The sequence below is a fragment of the Bos javanicus genome, chromosome 14 (assembly GCF_032452875.1).
Source record: "Bos javanicus breed banteng chromosome 14, ARS-OSU_banteng_1.0, whole genome shotgun sequence".
NCBI lineage: Eukaryota > Metazoa > Chordata > Mammalia > Artiodactyla > Bovidae > Bos > Bos javanicus.
In genome coordinates, this window is record NC_083881.1 from 10,488,509 (window position 1) to 10,514,355 (window position 25,847).

The window sequence follows — 25,847 nt, forward strand, 5'->3', positions numbered from 1 at the left end:
TGAGCCTGTTGTTTCTTTAAACATGTCTTATTCTTTGCCTGTTTTTTCATTCATGTGTGTGTGTGTGTGCGCGTGCGCCCACACTGTGTTAGCCACACGGCAGCACACAACCTAGTAGAAGAAACAGGGAAGAAAAAGCCATTTTCAAATGCTGGGAAGGGCCATAACCTTGATGAAGACTAGGCAGAGAGGTGACCACTGTAAGGCGTGAAGGGAGAGAAGGCATCAGGCTGCCACGTGCTTCCACAGGGTCCATGCTGGTCGCTGCCTTCTGTTACCTTGATAAGGACAGTCTGGTCCAGGTATTTGCTGAGGGTGCAACTCCGATGGCTCCGTATGTATTGATTTAAATGCTTGTCAATATCAGAGATTGTCTGGGGACTAACTTAATTTAGGTTCTCTTAAAATAATCAGTGAGATGGAAATTTCAGAACACCAAAACGCTCACATTTGTGCAGACATGAAACTTTTTCTTTAGAATCAACAGTGAGTGGGGAGGACCAGGGCGGGGGTCAACTCAGTGGAAACTACAGGCGTTTATGCCACTCTCCCCTCTTCATCCTCTCGTTCATCTAGAACTTGACCGATGATCCGGGTCTTCTCGCTAGGCTTTATTGTTCTCTTGTCCCGTTCCCTCTTAGATTTGAGGCCAAAGTGAGGACCCTTTCAGTTCCTATGAGCTGCCCTAGGACAGGGCTCTTGAGGGCTTCTTCAGCAGTGGGGTTTCTAGGAAGGTCACCTGTACGAGCCCTACATGCTGTATGAGCCCTACGTGCTGGCCACATCCTGCATGGGCTATTTTTATTTGTTTTCGTGACAGCTCTACTGAGGTGTGTGTTAGACAGAATCTTGTCCTCCCAGAGATGTCCAGGTCCTAATCTCCAGGACCTGTGAATACTTACCTTACAAAGGGACTTTGCTGATGGGACTAAGGATCTTGAGATGGGAAGCTCTTTCCAGATTATCCAGGTGGGACTTATTAGAGGAAAATGGAGGGTGAGGGTCGGAGAAGGAGGTTTGATGATGGAAACAGAGGGTCAGAATCAGAAATTTGAAGATGCTGACACTGCTGGCTTTGAAGCCAGTTTGAAGCTACAAATCACAGGGTACCCGCAGCCACCAGGAAAGGGAGAACAAACCATCCCCTGGAACTTCTGGAGAAAGCCTGGTTCTGATTTCAGCCAGGCGAAGCCCATTCTGGATTTCTGGTCTCCAGAATTATAAGACAGTACGTCTGTATTTTAAGCTACTACATCTGTGGTAATTTGTTAGAGCAGCCATAGGAAACCAATGCGTGGTATATTTTATGTATCTAAAGTCTACCCATTTCAGTGAGTTTTTTAGTTATTTTACTGAAAGGTGCAGCCATGGCCATAATATAGTTTTTAGAACACTTTCATCACCCTGATAAGATCCTTCATGTCCCTTTGCAAATAATCTTTGTCCTCAACCCCAGGTAACTAATAATCTACTTTTGTACCTGTGGAAGTCACTCAGTTGTGTCCAACTCTTTGCGACCCCATGGACTGTATAGTCCATGGAATTCTCCAAGCCACAATACTGGAGTGGGTAGCCGTACCCTTCTCCAGGGGATCTTCCCAACTCAGGGATCGAACCCAGGTCTCCCACATTGCAGGCAGATTCTTTACCATCTGAGCCACCAGGGAAACCCAAGAATACTGGAGTGGGTAGCCTATCCCTTCTCCAGCAGATCTTCCCAATCCAGGAATCGAACTGGGATCTCCTGCATTGCGGGTGGATTTTGTACCTGTACTTCTGTATAAATGTCTATAAACTTGCCTTTGGGACACTTTATGTAAGTGGAAGATCTGACTCATTGGAAAAGGCCCTGATGCTGGGAAAGATTGAAGGCAAAAGAAGAAGGGAGCTGCAGAGGATGAGATGGTTAGATAGCACCACCAACTCAATGGACATGAATTTGAGCAAGCTCCAAGAGATAGTGAAGGACAGGAAAGCCTGGCGTGCTGCAGTCCATGGGGTTGCAAAGAGTCAGACATGATTTAGTGAGTGAACAACAACAGCAGGTGTAAATGGAAGATATGATGTCTTGTGTCTGGCTTCTTTTACTGGGTATAAAGTTTTTGAGGTTCATCCACATTGTTGATGCTAGTACTTCGGTCCTCTTGATTGTAGAAAAATATGCTGTTGTGCAGTACATCACATCGTTTCTCCACTCACCAGCTGATGAACATGTGTGTTGCTTTCAGTTTGGGGCTGTTAGGATTAATGCTGCTATGAACATTCGTGTGCTAGCCTTTGTGAATGTGGGTTTTCATTTCTCCTGGGTAGATGCCTAGGAGTGGAATTTGGTGGGTTGTGTGGATTTTTATATTTAACTTTTTGAGAAGCTGACAGGTTTCCAAAGGGATTTCACTATTTTTCATTCCCACCAACAGTTCATGATGACTGTCCTCCACCCACTCTCAGTATAAGCCCCACTACTCAAGAAATTATTATTAATAGTCTGTTGTGGTTCTGATTCCTGATCCTTGATCCATCCTACATTCTTGTATCACCAGGTTTGTTTTGGGCATTTGTAAAAATTTGGGGATTTGGCATTGGATGAGACCTGATGATATTTATATTTTAATATAAACAATGAGGCAGAAAGTTCAGGCAGAAAATTCACTGAGTGAATTGAAGGGTTAACTCGATATCCTTTCTTCTTCTTTTATCATTATTATTTTTTACATTGAATTATAGTTGATTTACAGTGTTGTTAGTTTCAAGGATACAGCAGTGGTTCAGTTATATGTATTTGTTTTCAGATTCTTTCTCCTTATAGGTTATTACAAAATATTGAATCCAGTTCCCTGTGCTATATAGTAGGTCTTTGTTGGTTATCTATTTTGTATATAGCAGTGTATGTATGTTAATCTCAAACACCTAATTTATTCCTCCCCTGCTTTCCCCTTTGGTAACCATAAGTTTGTTTTCTGTGTGTGTGGGTCTATTTCTGTATCACTGTTTGCTGCTGCTGCTGCTGCTAAGTCGCTTCAGTCGTGTCCGACTGTTTTAGAGTCCATATATAAGCAATATCATGTGATATTTGTGTTTCTCTGGCCTCTTTCACTTAGTATGATAATCGCTAGGTCCATCCAGGTTGCTGCAGGTCCCTTTCTTTTTTGTTTGTTTATTTTTGGCTGTGCTGGGTTTTCATTGCTGCACACGGACTTTCTCTAATTGTGGCAAGAGGGGGCTGCTCTGTTGCCACGCACGGGCTTCTCATCTCAGTGACTTCTCTTGTTGCGGAGCACTGGCTCTAGGGCGCGTGGGCTTCAGTAGTTGTGGCTCCCGGGCTCTAGAGCATGGGCTCAAATGGTGGGGGCACATGGGCTTAGTTGCCCTGCAGCATGTGTGATATTCCCAGACCAGGGATCGAACCTGCGTCCCCTGCACTGGCAGGTGGATCCACGCCTTTCTTTTTTACCCCAAGCAGATTGGCCACACATTAGCACATACTTGCCCCCCCTCTCCCCACCAACTCTGTTCCAACTTCTGCTTGGAAGTTCTGTTTCCCCCCATCGGAACCTGTCTAGACTCCCCAGACTCGGTGGATGGAACTGGGGGCAGACACAGGGTTCCGTCTATAGATAGATGTCTGCCCGGAGGGAGTTGGGGGGTGAGAGGCCCTGACCCTGTCGTGGGGGACAGCAGGACGGATTGATGAGAGCCAGATGGAAAGCCTGATTGTTCTGTCTGGGCTTGCTGGGCAGGTGGACCCCTCCCGCTTCCTCAGTGACAGCAGTGAATAGAACACTGGCTTGATTTGGGGGCAGAGATGGGGAGGAAATCTCGCAGGCATTCCATATTCTGTGCGGGAAGGGCTGTATAGACTTCAGTGACTTACTTTAAATTCCATCTGATCCCACAAGGGAAAAATTGAGTAATTTTATGGCGACTGGGAGAGGTTTTCAGGCCTTTGAGGAGAAACTTGACAGTGGGGCGTCTTGGCCAGTTTGGGGTGACCAGGTTGTCGAGTTTGGGCCCTGGAGCCAGCAGGACCTTGGGGGGTTTCGGACCAAGCAGTGGTTAGTCCCCAGGCAGGAAGGCAGACACTAGGGCCTGACCCTGCACGAGAGGCAGGTGCGGATGCTGTGGCATTGGCGGGGCTGAGTTAGAGGATGATCGTGGCCTGTGTGCTGAGCAGTTGATGGGCAGCAGGAGGAGAAAGGCTCTGGGAATTCAGGGTGATGACCTGGGTCTGCCGAGTAGCCACGGCCTCGAGTAGAGCTCAAGGGATTCCAACTCTGTTCTGTGCATGATGTTTCTGCCATTTTTTGAAGACGAGGCGACTGAGGCTCAGAGAGGTGAAGTGACCTGCCTAAGGTCACACAGTGAGTGAAACGAGCTGCCAGAAATTCAAGCCCCAGGCTGTTTCTGAAATCTTTGTTACCCCACAAGAGGAGTTTTCTTTAGAGATGCATGGGATGTACGGAGAACAAAACAAACCACACTGAGTGATGAACATGTCCTCAGGCAAATTTGCTGGGTCCAGGGGAGGGGAGACACTTTTACAAAGCGCACCCCCTACCTCCTCACCCAGGCCACATTAGGAAGTAGAGGTGGCCTCTTATTGCACAACCAGCAGCTGTTACTCTCTGTGTTGACCCTGTTGGCGTTGTTTACGGGCAGCGGAGAGGGTGAGAAACCACACCAAGTCTCAGGCCTGGAGGGCTCCAGCCCCTCTGCCAGGAAACAGAGACCCCGTTTTGAGACACTCAGCGAGATGTGATGCAAAGAGCAGAAAATATCAAAACATACAGCACTTCTCCATGGATCACAGTTTTAAGTGAGTGTATATGAATTAGTATTGTAACAGAGTACATGGAGGTAAGGTTATTATTTATAAACTGTTGGAGGGGAAAAAAAGCAGAGGACCTGGTGTTTTGTCCTGGCCCCTCTGCTTCCTGTCTGTGTGACCCTGGGTTGTCATTTCACTTCTTGGAATCTCAGTTTCCACTTCTGTAAAATGGGAAGATTGCACTGGATGTCCTCTGAAATCTTTCTTGCAGTGAACTCTCTGTAATTATAAATGCTGTCAGTTTGTGTTCCATGCCAAGAGAAGCTTTATCTGTAGATTTTTTTTTCCGGTGACTTTGGATGAAATGTACACAGCTGGCTGATTTTTCAACAAAAATTTGGGGAGGTGGTGGGGAGTTTTAATTTACATGACAAAGGCTTGACTCAGAGCCACTTTATGGCTTTGATGGGTGTTAGAAAGCTCTTGAGAGAGTCCTGTTAGTTGTTCTGTGGGGACGAGGCTGTGTTGATGAGGTTCTTTCAACATTGCCTTCACCCCTGTGAAGAGTGGGGGCTTTGACCTCAGTGGGCAGGATGTGGGTTACAGAACATGAGGGGTCACCCTTGTACTGCAAGAGCTTTTGGAATCAGCTGGCATGGGTTGGAGACACTTCCTGTCTTGGGGTTGGGAACCTGGAGTTGAGAGCGATCTCGGCATAGGTGTACGTGGTTGGGCTGGAGGATTCGTTTGGAGAACTCATGTCATCACATCCTGGGATGGCAGCTTTATGAGCATAACCCTTTATGCATTAGAGGGACTTGCATCGTGATCTTCAAGCCATATAGGGCCACTGAAAGATCCATGTATTAGAACAGGTAACCGGTGGTGTTGATAGCTTGTGAGATGGAGAGCAAGAGACCAGAGTCTGGGGGTTCAGTGGGAGAGAGATGCCCTCTTTGCGTGAAGTAGAGGGTGTGGGGCCCAGAGCCAACCTCCCAGATGCCATCAGTAAGCCACCGAGTCGCATGAACTGGCAGCCAGGGCAGGAAGCGGGGTCTGGTAGCAACCAGCATCTTCTTGTGCACCCACTGAGAAATGTATCAGACCATGCTCTGGGTTCCAAGTGACAGAAACCAAACTCAAGCTGGCCTAGTTTTGAAAAAGATCATTTATTGTGAAACAGTCGGGTGGCTGATACGGGCCCAGATCACGCTGGCCAGGTTTTGTCTCCCACTGTTTCTTTGCCTTGCCTTCCTTGCACCTTGTTTCTCGGGGGGTCTCTCCCTGTGAGATGAAGTCAGGCTTTCAACCTTTCATGTGAATAGCCCTGTGTGATGGGAGAAGGATACCCTTTCCTGGTGACTTCAGTCAAAGTGCTCGAGAACATCCTTATTGGCCAGTTAGGGTCACATGACCATTCTTGAGCCTTGAGAGGACTCTTACTGGCCAGTTTTGGTCACATGCTTGTTCTTGAAGCAGCATTGGTTCTGGAAGACTCCATGCTTTGACACGCCAGCATGGGTGGTGTGGGTGACACGCCAGCCCATCGGGCACATGGTAGGAGGGTCATGGGGTACCCCTGAGGACAGTGATGCCATCCCAGAGGGGCTGGAGGCTGGGCAGGGAGGAGCCCCAAAGTTCCCTTTGCCTGGTGAGGGTTAGGGTAGGTTAGGGTGGGAGGTCAGGGCAGACTTTCCTTTCGTTTGACCAGGGAGGCTTCTGAGGCTCTGGTGCCTGGGCTTGTATGGAGTGAGTGGCCCAGAGGGAGGGAGGCGCTGTGGGTCCGTGGCCTGTCCCAGGTGCCGCTGCCCGTGAGTCAGTCTTTCCTTCTCTTCCTCCAGCAAACGTGTATTGAAGGCTTGTTCTTCTGAATCCCTCAGAGTGTCATTTGAATTCTTCATGCCTCTGAACTGTGCCCAGGGTTGATGCTCAGAATGTTTAACATTGGGCAGCCACCAGTGTCCTTTCTGGAAGTTTCCACAGTGCTTGACATTCATCTTTTCCTAGCTGAGGCCCATCTGGGGGCTCTGGGTGGTGGGTGTGGCAGCCAGGGAGAGGGGCTCTGGACAGCACCTCTTTCCCAGCCTGTGTCAATCCTTCGGGATTTTAACTGGGCAGCCATGCTGGTGTGAAGCAGCCCAACACTTCCTGTGTAAGTGCTCTCGGGGTGGCTCTGGGGAGCTGGTGCTCACTTGCCCGCCTCCCCCAGCCCTCCTCACACTCAACGCCCCCTGCCCCACTCCCACTCCCCACCCCAGGGCTTCCATGGACCGCCCACAGAGGGAATGCACCATTGATTTTTGTGCAGGTCGCCCGAGAGAGGCCAGGAAGATGGCCCTGTAAATGGCAGCTTTCTCCTGCTCACCCCGCTCCCTCAGCTGGGCTGTGTGGTTATTCAGATCAAATGCCCTTTCCTGTGAGGTTCGTTGAGGCCACGACCACCCGCACTTACTCTCTTTGCACCTAAGTTTTCTTTTTTTTTCCTGTGAGCAATTCAGGTTTATAGGCTTTGGAGAGCGTGCAAATATTTGATTTAAATTCAGGAAGTCTGGAATGAGGAATAGAAAGAGTTACTTCTCGTTTATTTTTTTTCCGGGTGACTCGGGGAGGATGGGGTGGGGATGACGTGATGAATCCAGCCACTTGGTCCTCCAGGGTGGTGCTCCCAAGAGGACAGGCCAGGCCCGGGGCAGTGGGCTGGGTCCGCCGGCCCAGGGTGGCCTGTGCGAAGAGAAGGGACATGAGAGGGTGCATAGTTTGGAGGCTTCTGTGGGTCTGAAATGGAGCGTGGAGCAGATGATAAGAAGGGTAGTGCCTGCCACCTGAATAATAGCTACCAGCTGTTGGTACTTCCTGCTGGCCGGCCATAGAGCCCATCTTATCCCTTTGACTGATCTCAGTAAGCCTCTCCACAAACCTGAGTGGTAAATACCATCATCCCTGTTTACAGCTGAAGAAGCCAAGCCCCTAGAGGTTAAGAAATATGTCCAGGATCACCCAGCTACTCAGTGGCAATTTGAGTATGTCAGGCTCCAAGGCTGTGCTAAAAACCAGTACCCTGTGTACTGCCCAAGGGGTGTTCATAGACTCCATGGACTGTTTGGGGGATAATTTGTTGTTTAGCAGCTAAGTCATGTCCGACTCTCTGCGACGCCATGGCCTGTAGCCCCCCAGGCTCCTCTGTCTGTGGATTCTGCAGGCAAGAATTCTGGAGTGGGTTGCCATTTCCTTCTCCAGGGGAATCTTCTCGACCCAGGAGAACCCACATCTGCTGCCTTGGCAGGCGGATTCTTTGCCGCTGAGCCACCAGGGAAACCTTTGAGGATAAGTGGCATCCTATAAATCAGAGCCTGAGGCTTCTAATAAGCATTTATTCTGGTGGTCAGAGACTGCATACTGACTTGTAAGAGGGAGGAGAAAAAGTGTGGGTGAGGGTGGACACAGAGGCAGTGAGCCCCAACCTGGGGCATCGGAGAGGGAATGAACCCAGGCACCCAGAGTTCCTGTCCCAGCCCTGCCCCAGCACCATGGGGCCTTGGGTGAGTCATACTGTCTCTAGCTTCTGGTTTCCTTTTCAGTGAAATGAGAGTAACAACCACAATAATAGCATCTGTCGTGGGCTTCCTCAGTGCTGGGTGCAGCCATGGGACACCAGGACGGAGAGGTGTACAGATTAGGGCCTCTGCTTGGGGTGCTTGGGGATAGTGGGGAAGGAGGACCCTCCTCACCGAGGCCGCACATGAGACACGGGACAGCTCAGGCCTGGTGAGCCGGAAGGGTCTCTGCCAGCTGGGGCAGGAGGGAGGCGAGCAACTTGTGGCCTAGCTGTGGTGTCAGGGTCCCCCGACCATCTGACTATTGTCCCTGCAGCCAGAGGGAGGGACTTGTTAACAAGGGGACTTCTCTCCCCAGCCCTAGTTCTGCCTCGTGCTCATGTGTGCTCAGTCATGTCCAACTCTTTGCAACCCCATGGTCTGTAGCCCACCAGGCTCCTCTGTCCGTGGGCTCCTCCAAACAAGAATACTGGAGTGGGTTGCCATTTCCTTCTCCAAGGGATCTTGCCGACCCAGGGATCGAACCCATGTCTACTGCTTAGCAGGCAGATTCTTTACCACCGAACCACCTGGGAAGGCCCCTAGCACTGCCTAGATAGTCCTCATGAGAACCACCTTCCCAAGCCCTCAGATGACAGACACCGAGTCCCAGCCATGCCACTGGGACTCACAGTCATCTGGGAGCTTTCTGCAAACACCGGTGCCCAATCTAAGGAACAGTGTTGCTAAAAAGCTCCCCAGGTGATTGTGATCCACAGCCTGCTCCTCCGGGGACCTGCGGCCTGTTCCTGCCGAGGGGGTGGATTCATTAGGGCCAGGGACAGGTTCCAGACACCAGATACCTCCAGGGCTTCGCAGCTGCTCCTGGTTGCCAGCTCATGACTGTGTCCTGGCCCTTGGGTGAGGCAATGGGGGTGGTGTTCTCCTTACATGTGCTGCATACGGGCTGCGCCCCGTGTGTCCTGTGCCCCTGGGCACTAAGTGGCCGGCCCGGGTGTGCCTGAGCCCTGTGGGGCACCGGGGCTTCCTCCGGGCGCTGCCTTCTCACTGCTATGGGCAGGGCCTGGATCCTTGCCCCCTGGACCATGTAGGGTCATCCTCAGATGGCCTGAGGCTCAGCATCTCCCAGGACCCAGTGCCCGCTGCCCCAGTGGGACTCAGTGACAATCAGTCACAGGTCTGGGACCAGTCAAGCAGCACAGTTGAATCTGTGAATCTGTCAATCAGCACAGTTGAATTCTAAACCCGGCAGTTTGGAATCTGAATTTGAACCTGCCAGGGATGCTGGAAGTCTGGTTGAGTTGATGCCCTTGCACTCTTTTGGGTTCAGAGTCATATTTTTCTAGCATTTTTACATAGTATTTTACATTTTTTACATTTAACATGGTTCATTGGCTTCCAGAGAAATCCTTTTGCATAAGTTCTCCCAGGAACCAACCACTTTCTGAACACTGTCTCGTAGTCAACTTGTCAGGATCACAGAGGGAGAAACAAGCTTCCCCATGGAGTTGTGACACATTTGCACCTGACTGAGTCAGGATTCGAACCATGGTCATTCTGACTCTAAAGCTCATTCCGTGCACAGAGGTGGACCGTAGTTCCAATTATGTAAAACCAAAGACAAACTGTTCTATATGGTGGCTACTAGCCACACGGGGCTATTTAAATAGAAATTAATAAAAATTAAATAGAATTAAAAACTCGGTTGCACCAGCCAGAGTTCAGCTGCTCCATAGTCACCTGGGTCTGGTACTCCTGTATTGGACAGTGTAGATAAGGAACATCTCCAGCAGTGCAGAAAGTTCTATCAGTGCTGAGCTAGAGTGACCACATGGCAGAGACATGGCTCTGGGCCCGGCTTGCACAGTGGCTGAGGACGGATAGAGGCGGGGACATGGTGAGCCAGCCGTCTCACTTTGTTGCATGCATGCTAAGTCGCTTCACCTGTATCCAGCCCTTTGCGACCCTGTGGACTGTAGCCCACCAGGCTCCTTTGTCTGTGGGATTCTCCAGGCAAGAATACTAGAGTGGATTGCCATGCCCTCCTCCAGGGGATCTTCCCAACCCAAGGATCAAACATTCGTTTCCTCCATTGGCAGGCAGGCTCTTTACCTCTAGCGCCACCTGGGAAAGCCCCACGTCACTTTGTTGGTGTCCACTAATAGAGCGACCAGCTGTCCTGGTTTGCCGAGGGATTTTCAGGGACTTGGGACTTGCTTGGTTAATGCTGGGAAATTCCCAAGAACCTGAGACATCGGTCACTTTGTTCACTGCACTGTGTCCATGTAGACCTCCTGCTTGTGCTCAGGTCCAGGACACAAGACGTGAACAAAGAGTTGCTCCAAGGTCAAGGGTGGGGGGAAGCTAGCTGATGAAGTGGCAGCATAATCTGGGAGGAGTGCTCTGAGAAAGGGGAGTACCAGGTAGGATGTCCCCAGAAGCCTTTCCCTAAAGGGCATGCGCCTGAGCCGAGAGCGGACACCTGGATGCAGTTCGTTAATCAGGTGAAGGAGTTTGGAAGTGGGTGGAAGCTCAGTAGTCAGCCCTGGGTAGTTAGGAGTCGGAAATCTTGGGAGCTGGTTCTGACTCCGCTGTGATCCTGCTGTCTTCACTGCAGGCAAGTTCCTTTCCTTCCGCATGTCAGATTCTCCCGTCTATAAAACCAGGCATTTAGACCAGACACCCCCAATAACATTCTCTACCTTCACCCATGTCCTGCTTTCAAGTAAATTGTGATATGTCTTTAACGGTGGCACAGTTTGAAAAAGGTAGGATTAGGGCTGACCCACAGGGTTGCGGTTTTGCTGAGATGGTACTGAGTCTGGCTGTTTAGTCTCCAGGAAGTCTTCTCTTCCTCCTTCACCTCCTTTTTAATTTATTTTTTTAATTGAAGTATAGTTGGTTTACAATGTTGTGTTAATTTCTGCTGTACAGCAAAGTGATTATATATATTCTTTATACATATATATATATATTCTTTTTCTATTAGGGTTTATCACAGGATAGATATATACCTATGTTTAATATTTGTTTATTTATTTAGCTGTGCTGGGTCTTAGCTGCAGCACACAGGATCTTTAGCTGTGGCATATGGAATCTAGTTCCCTGACTAGGGGTCAAACACGCACCCCCGTGCTTTAGAAGCATGGAGTCTTAGCCACTGGACCACCAGGGAGGTCCCCAAAGTGGCATATGATTGTCAAGATTAGGTGATGGGAGCTGAGAGGGCAGTGCAATTGATGAAAGCTGCAGTAGTTATCTTAACATTGTTATCCACAACCATTTACCTCCCATGTGCTTATTTATTTTCATTTTCTAATTTCTGATTCTAAACATTTAGGGTTGCCCCTGTGACCCTATCCTTTGTATTTCCTTGTCACCCCTGGTCAGAGTCACATTGTGTCACAGTAGCCAATTCACACACTGTCCTTGGAGCCTGAGATCCTTGAAGATGGGAACTCTGTCCTCATCTCCATCTCCCTGTGCCTCTGGAGTTGTCTGGCATGTGATAGTCAATCATGATATTCTTATTGAGCAAACCAAGCTATTACTTGCTTGTGTGGTCACTTTTGACTTTGTTGTGGTTCTCAGAGCTACTATTATAAAATGCTACAGACTGGGAACTTATAAACAGCAGCCGTATAGTCCTTACTGTTCCAGAGGCTGAAAACCTGAGATCTGGGCACCAGCGTGCTTGGGCAAGGGCTCTCTTCTCATCGTGTGCTCACGTGATGGGATGAGTGAGGGAGCTATCAGGGGTCTCACTTACAAGGGCACTAATCCCATTCATGAGGGCTCCACCATCATGACCTCTCAAAGGCCTGACCTCCTAAAGCCATCACACTGGGGAGTTAGGATTCCAACATGGGAGTTTGGACAGGACACGACAGAGTTGCTCAGTCCTGTCCGACTCTTTGTGACCCCATGGACTGTAGCCTATCAGGCTCCTCTGTCCATGGGATTTTCCAGGCAAGAGTGCTGGAGTGGATTGCCATTTCCTTCTCCGGGGGATCTTCCGACCCAGGAATCGAACCTGGGTCTCCCGCATTGCAGCAGACACTTTACCATCTGAGCCACCAGGGAAGCCCGGAAGGGGGACACAAACATTCAGACCAGTAACACTTGTTATGATATGTATAATAATTATTATATGTATAATATGCATATAAATGATGCTGAAGCTCCAATACTTTGACCACCTGATGCCAAGAGCTGACTCATCGGAAAAGTTCCTGATGATGAAAAGGTTGAGGGCAGGAGGAGAAGGGGACAACAAAGGAGGAGATGGTTGGATGGCGTCACCCACTCAATGGACATGAATTTGAGCAAACTCCGGGAGATAGTGGAGGACAGGGCAGCCTAGCATGCTGCAGTCCATGGGGTTGCAAAGATCAGACACGATTTAGTGACTGAACAACAACAGTACATCTAGAAAAGCGCACATCATGATTACTTTTGCGTGTGTACGGATTTGCAACATGCAGTGGCAGATGTTTGGAGTTAGAAGGTGAAAGGAAGCAAACATTGGCATGCTCAGGTGTAAACCATGGAAGGGTCTCCTGCTAACAATGTGATCCTGGACCAAACGCAATAGATCTTCCAGTCTGGCTGTTGAATGCCTTCTCTGCTTAGCCCAACAGGAGACAGATGCCGACTGGCTTAATTCATCCAAGCAGGGCAACAGGAGGTTTGGACATGTTCTTAATAAAACTTTCTCATCTTGATTAAGAAATATATATATGTTTTTTTTTTTTAAACAGATTTTTGTTCTCTTAGTTAAAACTGAGGGGTAATGTGAACATATAGAAAAATGGCCTTCCTAATACAGGCTCAGGGAGGCAGTGGTAGGGAAAAGTTGGATTAAGAGAGCACTTTGAACTAATTGCAATGTTAGCTTTTCCAAGTGACTGTGGAAACTGCTGAGTGCTCACAAGTAGCTTTTGCCCGGGCCTCTTGAATGTGCAAGATAAGCTAGTTACCTGTGCGGTGATCACATTTAATATTTTTTGACAAATTTATAAAAAGAATGAATGTGCTTAAAAAATTTTTTTTTAAGTTTGTTAAATATTGCCCTGGGGAGTTTGGGATCTGTATGCATATACTGCCATATTTAAAATGGATAAGCAACAAGGTCCTATTGTATAGCACAGGAACTCTGCTCAGTGTTACGTGGTGGCCTGGATGGGAGGGGAGTTTGGGAGAGAATGGATACGTGTGTATATATATATGGCTGAGTCCCTTTTCTGTCCACCTGAAACTGTCACAACATTGTTAATTGGCTATTCTCCAGTATAAAAAGGAAAGCTAAAAAAATATTGCCTTGCTAATATTTTTACATTCTCCCTAAGTCCTTTGAATAGTATAAATAAAACTTCAGCTTAAGTTATGCAGATTATCATGAATCCTGAATAACAATACTTATTATAAATAACATTTGTTGAGTATTTAGTACATATTAGCCACTGTTCTAGGGGAAAGTTTTATTAAATAAGTGATTAAGAGTTGTTGGAAATAGTGCAGAGCTCTTGTAATTGAACAGGATTAGGGGTATATGTTTATAATTTTGTTAACATATAGATATTTTTATTATTATTAACATAGGGATAGAATGAATCAAGGCTAAGAGAAAACAGCAAGTGATAAACAAGCCAATAAAACTACAAGGTGAATTCACTGAGGAGAAGGAGTAATTACTTGAATTATTATTTTTTTGTTTAATTAACATTTATTAAGTGTCTTCTGGGTAACAGGCCCTGTCAGGTACTTTTGCATCCGCTGTTTTATTTAATTACAATGCCTTCATCGCTCGCAGATAAGATTTCCCGTGGGCTTTCTTCGACTGATGAGCTAACCTAGCCCATGGTTTGCAGTCCTGTTTGTGCTGTACAGTCACCTAGGGATCTTGGGAAAACTATAGTGCTAAGGTTTCATCCTTAGAGGTTCTGTTTTAATTGTGCAGGCTGGGGACCCAGCAGCGGTATTTTTAAAGATTTTCCTCCTGCCCTGGTGAATTTTGGTTGAGCCGGAGTAAGAACCACTGTGCCAGGCCATTTGAGATGTTATTTCATTGGCACAAAAATATTGCTTTAAACTCTTCAGCGATAAGCAGCTATTGCAAACTTTGGGAGTTTGCTGTGCCAGGTGGATACAAGTCAAACATCTGTTTTCCTTTTAAATATCCCATATTAAATGGGATATGGAAAGTGTCAGAATAATGATTGAATGAAGCAGGCTAGAAAATGTTACCCTCAATGTCCCAGACCCAGAATTTCCAGGTGCACTTCATTTGTCACCTGGGTTTTGCTCTGTGGTGGTTTCAGAAACATCATGCCAGTGACTTGCATAATAAGTTTGTTCGTTTGGTTTTTGTTTTAAGTAACTTCTACTCTAAAAGGCGCGTGCGTGTTAAGTCGCTTCAGTCGTGTCACTTGTGACCCCATGGACTGCAGCCCACTAGTCTCCTCTGTCCATGGGATTCTCCAGGTAGGAATAGTGGAGTGGGTTGCCATGCCCTCCTCCAGGGGGTCTTCCCAATCCAGGATCAAACCCACGTCTCTTATGTCTCCTGCATTGGCAGGCAGACCCTTTCCCACTAGTGCCACCTGGGTTCCTTTAAATGAAATACATACATTGATACGGAGTATCGATCTGTGAATAAAAACTTTAATAAGAGGACACAGGAATTATAAGGAATTCTTTTGGTGGAAGGGTTATATAGGTCAAAATGGCCTCCTTAAAAATTATGTTTGCTGTCACAGTAAAGTTAATATCAAAACATTTTTTTAAAAAGTGCTCAAGGAGCTCAGCTTTCCTTTAAAAATTGTTATAGCCTGAGATCACATTATAGAGAATTAAAAAGTGATCCATAATCCAAGAACATACCCAGACCCTAAAAAAGTTTTTTTAGTCATCTTCAAAAATAGGTCGATGCTTCAGTGGGAGCTTTAGTCCTGCCTAGAGAATCCCAGGGGTTGTGAAAGTGTGATATAATTGGTGGTCAGGTAAGGGCAGATTCCACTGCTGCTGCTGCTAAGTCACCTCAGTCGTGTCCGACTCTGTGCGACCCCATAGATAGCAGCCCACCAGGCTCCCCCGTCCCTGGGATTCTCCAGGCAAGAATAGTGGAGTGGGTTGCCATTTCCTTCTCCAATGCATGAAAGTGAAAAGTGAAAGTGAAGTTGCTTAGTCAGACCTGCCAAGTATTTTCCCCTAAAATAAGCAACGTTTCTGGTAGGGGCAACTAGATAGCCTTCCGTTTAAGACCGTTGTCCCACTTAAAAAAAAAAAAAAATTATTTAATTGGCTGTGCTGGGTCTTAGTTATGGCATATGGGATCTTCAGTAGTGGCATGCAGGATCTAGTTCCCTGAGCAGGGATAGAACCCAGGCCCCCTGCATTGGGAGTTCAGAGTCTTATCCACTGGACCACCAGGAAAGTCCCTGATGTCCCCCTTTTAAAAACATTATATTGCGTTAGCTAAGAGGCCTTGGGCAAGTCATATCATCCTTTCGGACCTGAGTTTCTTCACTGGTATCACAAGTGGTGGGGGTGTTAGTTTTCCAATGGGGCTTTGCTGAGCGTCTGCAGTGGCTTAGGGAGCCCTGGGGGAGGGGTGTTGAGCTGACACGTCTCTGGGTTTTCCACACTGGTCTCAGAGCTGCTATCTGAGGGCAGCTCTGAGTGGGTGCTCCTTTGCAGAGACATTAAACCCATTCATGTCTGCATGCATTTTTGAGGGCTTGGCATGAATCAGGGGTCAGTGCCAGGGGCGGGGGACAGCAGAATGACCAAAACGAGCGTCCGCCCTCAGGTAGCTTCAAGTGTCCTGGAGACGACAGTCTACACAGATAATTCAGCATTTCTTCAGCTAGGTCAGGGGCTGGGTGGGAGAAGGAGGTTGGGCAAATGACTGTGTGAGTGAGTCCTGGGTGCTTTTTTTTTTTTTTAAAGAAACAAATGACAAGTAGGGGACAGCTCCCTCCTTGAGTCACTGGCGAGTCACTCCCAAAGGGAAAGGAAAGAGGAAGGACAGGGCCCACGTGGGAGGCTTGGCATTTCCCTGAGTGGACTCAGGGACGTGGCTGTGCTGGTGCAAGGGCTGTCAGGCCAAGAGGAGGATCTGGGGTCTCAGAAGACCACAGGGTCAGCCCTTAGGACTGGGAGGGACTCTGAACATGTTTGAACGTTATTAGTCGCTCAGTAATGTCCGATTCTTTGCCATCCCATGGACTGTAGCCCACCAGGCTCCTGTGTCCGTGGGATTTCCTGGGCACGAATACTGGATTGGGTTGCCATTTCCGTCTCCAAACCCTAGGTCAAGGTCCTGGAATTTGGTCCAAGGGTCTTGTGATTGGGGTGGCTGGGATTCTGTGAATGCTTGACCCTCCTAGTCCAGGCAAATTGCCCTGGCAAGTCCACCTGCTTGCACGTCCAGGTCGACATACATGATGTCTCTCTTCCTGCCTCTTGTGCTTGATGTTGTGAACCAGCCATCCTGCCTATGGGCCTTCCCATATGCTGCCAGTTTTGCTTGGATCCCCTCGGTTGGGCAAATTCTAACTTGTCTTTTTGTTCGCAGCTTAGATAACACCTCCTTGGGGGAAGTCTTCCTTATACCCAGCACTTTCCCTCCCCTGTGGAATTAATTAAATACCCTTTTCTGTGATTGCCCAGCACCTGTACTCATTGGAAGCACAGCATCTTAACCATTGAACTGCCAGGGAAGTCTTTATTCCACTAATCAATGAGAGCTCTTTGTGGCTGGGACAGTTTAATTATTGGAATTAATCCCATGGCCACATGCTTGGCACGTTGAAGGAGCTCAGCAGATAGGTCTTGAGTGAATGAGTGTCCTCCCTTGACAGAGCAGCTGCAGAAGCTCAGCAAGGTTCAGTGACTTACCCAAAGTCACACAGCTCTGAAAGACCAAGAACGGACTGGAGCCCATGCTGTAAGTCTAAAGGGGGGAAAAGATCAGATCCAGTTTCTAGAGTCTCCCATCCAAGTACTAACCAGGCCCGACTCAGCTCAGTTTCTGAGATCAGATGAGATCAGGCGTGTGCAGAGTGATATGGTGGTAGACCGGTTTCTAGAGTCATAGTCCAGCTTTTCTCTGTCCCCAGAGAGGAAGTGAGAGAAAGTCACCCTTGTTTTGAGATGACTTTCTTTCTAGGAGAGACATACTCTCTTTCCTGGTTGTCTCCAAGTGATGGCAAGACCAGCCTCATCTTCATGTTCTTGAAAAAGAGTTTTGTGAGAGCACGTTAGTATACTTTTTTCTAATTTCTAGTATACTGTTTTCTAATTTCTAGGACTTTTGCCCAGGACCTTAAAAAATTGTTCCCAAGTAAACAGCTTGTCTTATTTTCTGCTTTGTAAATCTGGTCAAAGAATCAGAAAGAAAGAAAATGAAATCTTTATGTAATTGAGCCGAGAGGACTGTCACCGTGCTTCTGGGCGTCTGTGTGTAAGTGCAAACACACAACACACACACGAGTGTGGACCTTGTGCTTACCTGTGAGGCCTTAACTTGGGAGTGTGCTTTGTTGTTCAATCTGTAAGTCACATCTGCCTCTCGCGGCCGAGTGGACTGCAGCCCACCAGGCTCCTCTGTCCATGGGATTTCTCAGGTGAGGATACCGGAGTGGGTTGCCATGCCCTCCTCTAGGGGATCTTCACGACCCAGGGATTGAACCTGCGTCTCCTGCATTGGCAGGCGGGTTCTTTACACTGAGCCGCCAGGGAAACTTGGTATGCCTATGTTGTTCTAAATGAAATGGCTCTTTTCTTTGGCCACTGAGCAGTTTTGTGATTATTCTTGAAAAGGGAATTTTAAACCACATTCAGGTGACAGCAGAAAGGAAACCTGTACTGGCGAACGAGAGGATTGCTGGCAACGCAGCCAGAGTGGTTGACGTGATCGGCTGATAACGTTCCCCCACGACAATTAGGCAGGGCCCCCGAATCTTTTGTGAATACGGGAGGCTGGTTAAGTGGCTTCCGGTAGTCTCAGTCTCCAATGACAAGCAAAGAGAAAACACCTCAGGCAGCTAAAGATTTAATCAAAATGAAAGCCAGAAAAAAGCGTTCTCTTTCTGTTGCAGGCAATAATGAGTGTCTAGACATTGCAGACCTTGCTCTGATCTTTACACTTGATGCTGGTGAATGGGTTCGAATGGGATATTGTTTACCTTGGGTTTTATGAAAACTCCCTTTGATTCATAAGTTTGTGTGAATCTCTTTTGTAAGAGTTCTGAGGGTGACAAGGATGGTGTAATGTACGTTTGTTTTCCTTTCTCTGTGGTGTAGATACCTAAAGCAGGAAGCAAGTCAGGGGTGGAATGACTGAGACCAGTTCAAATTCAAGTTGAGCTGAGTGTTTTTCTGAGACCCGGACTTGCTGACGTAGCCCAGAGTCCCAGCATCCTTTATCATAGAATTATGAGTCTGAAAGGATCGCCAGGCTCCACCCTCTATGTCCCTGGGACAATGCAGTCCAGCCAAACTGTATCCCTTCATCAGAGGAGTTTGATTTGGGGTTTCTCTTTATTTGCTGTGCAACCTTCAGCAAGTTTACTTGACTTGAATATATAAAGAACTCTTACAACTTGACATCTCTGAATCTCCATTTCCTTTTTTTTTTTTAATATCTTCATTTCTTTATTTGTCATATACCAGACTGTTTTGAATGTTAAATGACAAAAACATTTGTGAAACATCTTCTGTAAAATATAATGGTTTGGAGAAATATTATTTGGCTTGAAATACTACTGGATGGAAATGTTATATTGGGTTATTATTCTTGGTACAGGAAAAAAACAGTAGTGATTAGGATTTACTGGAGGCTTTTTGTGGGCTGGGGACTTGTGACTTGCCTAATCCTTGCTATATCTCTGTTTTGCAGGAGAAGAAACTGAGCCCTGGAGTTTGAGTAATTTGTTCAAGGTTACCAAGTTGGTAAGTGACAGAACCGGATTTGATTGTGGCCACCTGGCTTCAGAACTAAGCACTTCATTTGAATTGTCTTGAGCCTCACAATAGCCCTCGAGAGCTGAGGTTCAGAGAAGTAACTTTCCCAAGTTCTCTTCACTGGTAAGGAGTTGTCTGAGTCTGTTCAGGCTGCTGTAGCAGAGTACCATAGACGGGGTTGCATATAAACAACAGAAATTTAATTCTCACAGTTCTGGAGGTTGGCAAGTTCAAGATCAAGATGCTGGCAGATTCAGTGTCTGGTGAAGGCCCACTTCCTGTTTCTTTGTGCTATAACCTCACATGTGGAAGAGGCAAGAGAACTTTCTGAGGTCTCTTTTCTACTAATCCCATAGATGGGTACTAATAGGTACCATAGATGGGTACTAATCCCATCTTTGAAGGCCCTACCCTCGTGACCTAATCACTTCCTAATACCATCATGTTGGGGGTTAGGTTCCAACATAGGTTCCCCAATTTGGAAAGGGGATGCCAACAGTCCCTTTCAGAGTTGACTGAAAAATAATAACTATATCCAGGGGAGCTCATCAGTCCCCAAGTGTCAAAAATGGAGAGAAATCCAAGCCAAATGGTTATATGAGCTGAAGGCACAATAACTTATGGGGCTTTGGCATCCACAAAGCAGCTGTAGAGTCTAGGAGTTAAGGTTTTGAGACCACAGTGGGCCTAGAAATGAGACTTGGGCCCAAGGTAGACATGAATTTCCAGGAGCTTTAAACATTACATGTCTTCATGAAAAAGGACTGGAAAAGCCCCACTGTCAGGAGAAACAGAGAGGAAGCTTTTTTTGAGTGGAGAGAAAGTCACCAGGAAGAAATGAAAAATCTGGGGCTATACCGTATGTGGTTGTGGAATCTATATTGTTATTATCACGAGATGTGAGAACTTGAGTTGAGAAATTAGTATAAAAACTGGCTACTGTCTACTGTGGGGCTCTCTAGCACAATAGTAGGGATTGTGTTGTGTGTTTACACAGTCACTCCACTGGGTTATTTCAACAACCCAGACCTGGCAGACTCCCGCAGAAAGAACTCTGAAGATGTGTGCATAATTAAATCATATGGACTATTTAGGAAAGGAGTGACTTTGAGTTGAAAGTAAAAAAACCGTCTAAAAGAGACTATAAACTGCTGCTGCTGCTAAGTCGCTTCAGTCGTGTCCAACTCTGTGCGACCCCATAGACTGCAGCCCACCAGGCTCCCCCGTCCCTGGGATTCTCCAGGCAAGAACACTGGAGTGGGTTGCCATTTCCTTCTCCAGTGCATAAAAGTGAAAAGTGAAAGTGAAGTCACTCAGTCGTGTCCGACTCTTCACAACCCCATGGACTGCAGCCTACCAGGCTCCTCCGTCCATGGGATTTTCCAGGCAAGAGTACTGCAGTGGGTTGCCATTGCCTTCTCCGAGACTATAGACAATATATTTTTAAATGATTAAAAAGGATACAAAAATGCAATGAAAGGTGGAAAAAGAATAAGTTGATTTAAAAAGCTGCCACGTAGAAGTGAAAAATAGTGATTGAAATTAAAATCCAACAAAAGCGTTAACTGACAGCCTAGATGTTGTGAAAGATGCTTAGTGAACTGGAAAACAGTGATAACAGTGTACATCTGCTTAGTCCTTAGTGTGTGCCAGCCGCTGTTCTGTGTCCTTGTTTTAACGCATTGAATCCTCAGAACAAACATCTAAGGAAGGCGTTATCATTATCATCTGTGCTTTACAAAGAAACGAAGGTGCAGTAGTTTAAACCACTTGCCCAAGGTCACAGAGCTGCTAATGACGGAGCTGGGATTTGACCCCTGGCTGTCTTTTAGTGTAGCCTAGAGTCTGTGTGTGCAGTTACTACACTGTAGAGTATCATTAAGAATAAGCACTAAGCAATAAAGAGATGGGAATACAGTGGAGAGGCATAGAGGAGTGGAGGAGAGGGTCTGCTTATGGCTCAGCACAGGGACTAGGGGAGAGGCAGCATGAGAAGACAGAATGATCAGCTGTCCCTTCAGATCTCCTCCACTTCTGAGGTTCCAAGAATTTGTGATCCTACTGAGAGCAGACATATTGTAAAAAGGGGCAGCAGAGCCTCAGTTTCCACTGTAGTATGCCTCAATGGGCTGATGTTTGACAGAGGTCTCTGGGGGGAAAAAGAGAAGCCCTGACTAGCATTTGCCCATCTCTGTGGTATCAGTACTTCCACCATGAACAATTTAAAGCTACCAACATGATGTCACTGAACACAGGCTTGGGAAGAGATGTGCACAGTCGGCTCTTTCGAGCCAGCCCGAGCCAGCTCAGCACACCAGTGCTGATGTTCATTCTGTTTTAAGCTCTGATTTCCGGGTTGTGCGTCCAAGGGGCAGAATTTTCAGGCAGTAGTAGAATCATGTGTGGTATCACAGGGCCAGGAAGAGACTGTGGGACAAGAGTGAATCTCTGCCCCGCTTTCTTCCCTTGAATTTGATAAACAAACCATTCTATGAATGTAGTTGGACAGACTGGCATCCTTATGACCCTGTTCGTGAGAGTAAAAGTGAGTCCAAACTCTTTGAAGGCCATTCCAGCATTTTAAGTGTTTGTACCTTTTGACTCTTGCAACCTCAAGGATTTTATCTTATAAATCCCATCTTTCCTATATATAAACACACACACACACACACACACACGAAAGTGAAAGTTGTTCAGTCGTGTGCACTTCTTTGTGACCCCATGGACTATACAGTCCATGGAATTCTCCAGGTCAGAATACTGGAGTGGGTAGCCTTTGCTTTCTCTAGGGGATCTTCCCAACCCAGAGATTGAACCGGGGTCTCCTGCACTGCAGGCAGATTTTTTACCAGCTGAGCCACAAGGGAAGCCCATATATATTTAGTTTCCAAGGATTTTATCATATAAATCCCACCTTTCCTCTAGTAACACGTCTTACCTGTAGTGTGAAGATGTGTGTAATGTAAGCTCCTTGCAGCGTTGTTTGAAATAGCAACTGAAATAAATGTATGTCAGAAAAGGATTGATGGAAGATATTAAGATATATCCTTACAGGAGAATACTGGGCCACTGTTTAAAATAATACGTCAAATATACCAAGAAGGAATCAGCTCCAGGATGCATTTCTTTTTTTTTTTTTAATTGTTTTTCTTTTTATAGTTGGCATATAACATGAGCTTCAGGGGTACAATATAATGATTCCGTATTTGTGTATATTGCTACATGGTCACCACACGAAATTTGGTTAGTGTGTGTTGCCGTGCATAGCTACACAATTTTTTCTTGTGATAAAAACTTTGAAGATGTACTCTCTTAGCAACTTTCAAATATGGAATTCTGTATTTTTTTTTTTTTTTAAGATTTATGGATCTATTTAATGGCTGCTGGGTCTTTGTTGCTGTGCTCTGGCTTTGTCCAGCTGTGGGAGCGGCTCTCTTGTTTGCGTGCCTGGGCTTCTGTTGCGTGGCTTCTCTTGTTGCAGAGCCTGGGCTCAGGAGTTGTGACTCACAGGCTTAGTTACCCCGTGGCACGTGGAATCTTGCCGAACCAGGGATCGAACCCATGTCCCCTGCATGGGCAGGTGGATTCTTAACCATGGGACCACCCAGGAAGTCCCATTATTTCCTGTATTATTAACTGTAGTCACTGCGCTGTACCTTACATTCTCGTGACTTGTCTATTTTAGAACCGGAAGTGTGTACGTTTGACTCACTTTGCCTGTATCTCCCAACCCCCAGTCTGTTCTCTGCATCTATGCCTAGGGATTTTTTTGTTGGTGGTTTTTAGATTCCACTTAAAAGTGAGATAATACAGTGTTTTTTCTTTCTCTGACTTAATTTCACTTGGCATCATGCCCTCAGGGTCCATCTCTGTTGTGGCAGAAGGCAGGATTTCCTTCTTTTTTTGCTGCTCAGTAATAGTCCATTATATATATATATAATAGATCACACTTTCTTTATCCATTCTTTCCAGGATACATTCTTAGGTTAAAAAAAGCTGTATGCAGAAAAGTGTGTGTGGTATGCTCCCTCCCGTGTTTGGGGAGGGGGGTGGAAAGAGGGATTAGTGCTTATGCAAACCCACCCCACACATACAAAAGCTTGATGATTTTTGCATAGACTTTGCTGGAAGCACACCAAAAAAGAAAGTGGTTGTGGGCAGTACCATTTAATTCTTGAGAAGAAGTCAAGGTGATGGTGGGTTTGGGGTGAATGAATATCTTATTGTATATCCTTTTTTTAAGCAAAAAAATTTTTAAACATAAATGTTGTTGTTAAACTCATTAACAAAAAACTTCCCTTTGTGAGCTTTCAGCCTGCACCCCCTCTTAGTTTTAGAGGAAATTGGCATGGGGTTGCTGACCCCCAGCCTTTACGGAACACATGCCAAGCACCAGGCCCTTGCCAGGGTTGTCGTACACTATGGGTCTCTCCATTGCCTGACTCTGCCTGGACTCCAGTAGTGGCCTGGTCAGTGCATGAAAAATAGTAATCCCATTTTCAGGAAGAAGGGCGGCTAAGTCTTTGTGGGAAGTCACGTGGCAAGCAAGAAGGGGAAGTGGAATTCACATGGCACTTGAAGAAATCTTAAAAGTGCCTTGGGAACAGAGAGAACCCAGCTGCTTCTTAGCAATCCCCGTTATCTGGTAGGCATCCGTCCCTCCTACCGCATCCCCAGCACCTCTCTTGAGATCACGTGGACGTGTTCCATCAGTATTAATTTTTCCACCTCTAAGATTCTTTGCTCTGGAAAGTTGGAGCTGTGTTCCCGGACCAGATGAATCGCTGATGTGTTTGGAAACCACAAAGGCAAGGAGAATGTGTCCTGCGATGTCCTCCTTTTCTGACTTACCTGCACAACTCTCCTGTTGAGTTTTGCATCATCAAAGATAACAAAGAGACACTAGCTCTGTTCACTTAAAAAGAGCAACCTTCAGGGCCTTTCTTAGCAAATTAGATGTTCCCAGAGGTGCTTCTGTTGTCGCCCTTTTTGTTTTCCGAGATCAGTCACATTTCTAACTCATCCTGAAATGTCTTATGGAACCAGAGGCTTACTCTTGTCCTTTCTCTTTTATCATTTGGTAGTAAATAGGTTATTCATCTTCAGCGGGCTGTCATGATGTTTTTGTGATTATATCAACAGTAGTCCAAATAGGCAGTAAAACTCGAGTGAAGACTTAAGTTCATGGACTCAAAATCAAAAAAACCAGCCTGAGTATTATTTAAGAGTGTAGCATCATCTGTAACACTGGGGTGAAATTCTTGCATGGGAGGGCTGTTTGCTGGTGGCTGTTTCTATTTTGTGGGCTCAACCAGAGAGCACCCTTCAGAGCTTGTAAGTATCATTTCCCGTCGGGAAACGTGGGCTGTTGTGGTTTTAGTTTACTGTGAGATGACTCTATGTCAACAGTGTTATCTTGACTCCCCCAACCAGTAATTCTCTCTTCACTGCCTGAATGCAGGTACAGAGGAGGTTGAAATGCTATTTCTTAGCTGACGCCTGTCCGGACTCCACCTTCCTGTGCTCTCCTTGCTCTACGTAGTGTTTAATTAAAGCAATCATCTTACTGGCTTTAAATAATTGTAGTTGTTTGTAGCTATCTCCACATCAGACCAAGTGCCAAGAAAGATGGTGTGGATCATCTTGCTTCATCTGTGCATAGCTGGCATGTAGCTGATGTCAGAACACTTCAAATTTCACCAGTTAGGTTTCTTTTGAGCCCCAAGTTGAACTGCCTTCCACAGAAAAGGGATTCGCTGGTTTATGTAGCTGCAAAGTGCAGGGATGGAACCGAAGGCACGGAGCCTTAGACTGTGTTGCTAAGGCTTACACAGGTTTTCCTCATCTCTCAGCACTGCCTCTGATTTCTTTTTGGATTGTGGTGGCAAAGCATGTCAGCAGTTCTAGCAGCAGGAGAAAAAATGCCCCTTTCCAACAGTTCAGCAGAAATCTCAGGAAAGAGAGATTTCTTCTTCAATGTCTCTGATTGGTCTTCTCTGGGTAACATGCCTGTTCCTAACCCATCGCGGTGGCCAGGTGAATGCGATGCTCTGATTGGCCACCTTGGATCAAATGCCAGCCCCCGAAGAAGCTGGAGTAGGGTCTGCTCTCCCCAGAGCCCAGGAACTGAGAATGAAGGCAGGCAGATGTTCCCCGGGGAAATATGGAAACCATTTGTGAATGGGGGGTAGGCAGAAGCAAGATGTCCAATATAGTATGTTTTTAATCAGTGTTTACTCAGTGAATGAATTAACAGATGAATGAGCAAACAAGTTCTGCGGCTGATTCTCTGAGCGGGTTCTATGATATCCAGAGTGGGGTTTTAACAGATGGAGCCTTTGCAGAGAGCCTTGAAATCAAGTCATGTAAGGATGACATTAAGTTAGCTGAGATATTTAACAAGAAATAGACATATGATAGCTGTTCCCAAATGTTTGAAGGGTGTTCATAGGGACAGAACATTTGCTGGCTTCCTACTTTGTGTCATGCGTGCTGGGCTGGATGCTTTAATTGCCATCGTCTTTGCTTTTATTTTCCTTTTATTTTTATTAGACCACCAA

General features: G+C 46.6%; 1 protein-coding gene across 7 annotated transcripts in view; it reads left to right on the forward strand.

Annotated features, from left to right (window-relative positions):
- The window catches only part of CYRIB (CYFIP related Rac1 interactor B), a 148,533-nt gene that overhangs the window by 19,786 nt on the left and 102,900 nt on the right, over window positions 1–25,847 (forward strand). For 2 of the 7 annotated variants that reach the window (XM_061438586.1, XM_061438588.1), the window contains one exon: window positions 19,223–19,275. In XM_061438586.1, the coding sequence (XP_061294570.1) occupies window positions 19,223–19,275 (53 nt within the window). The other 5 variants (XM_061438593.1, XM_061438592.1, XM_061438590.1 and 2 more) reach the window with 4 other exon arrangements.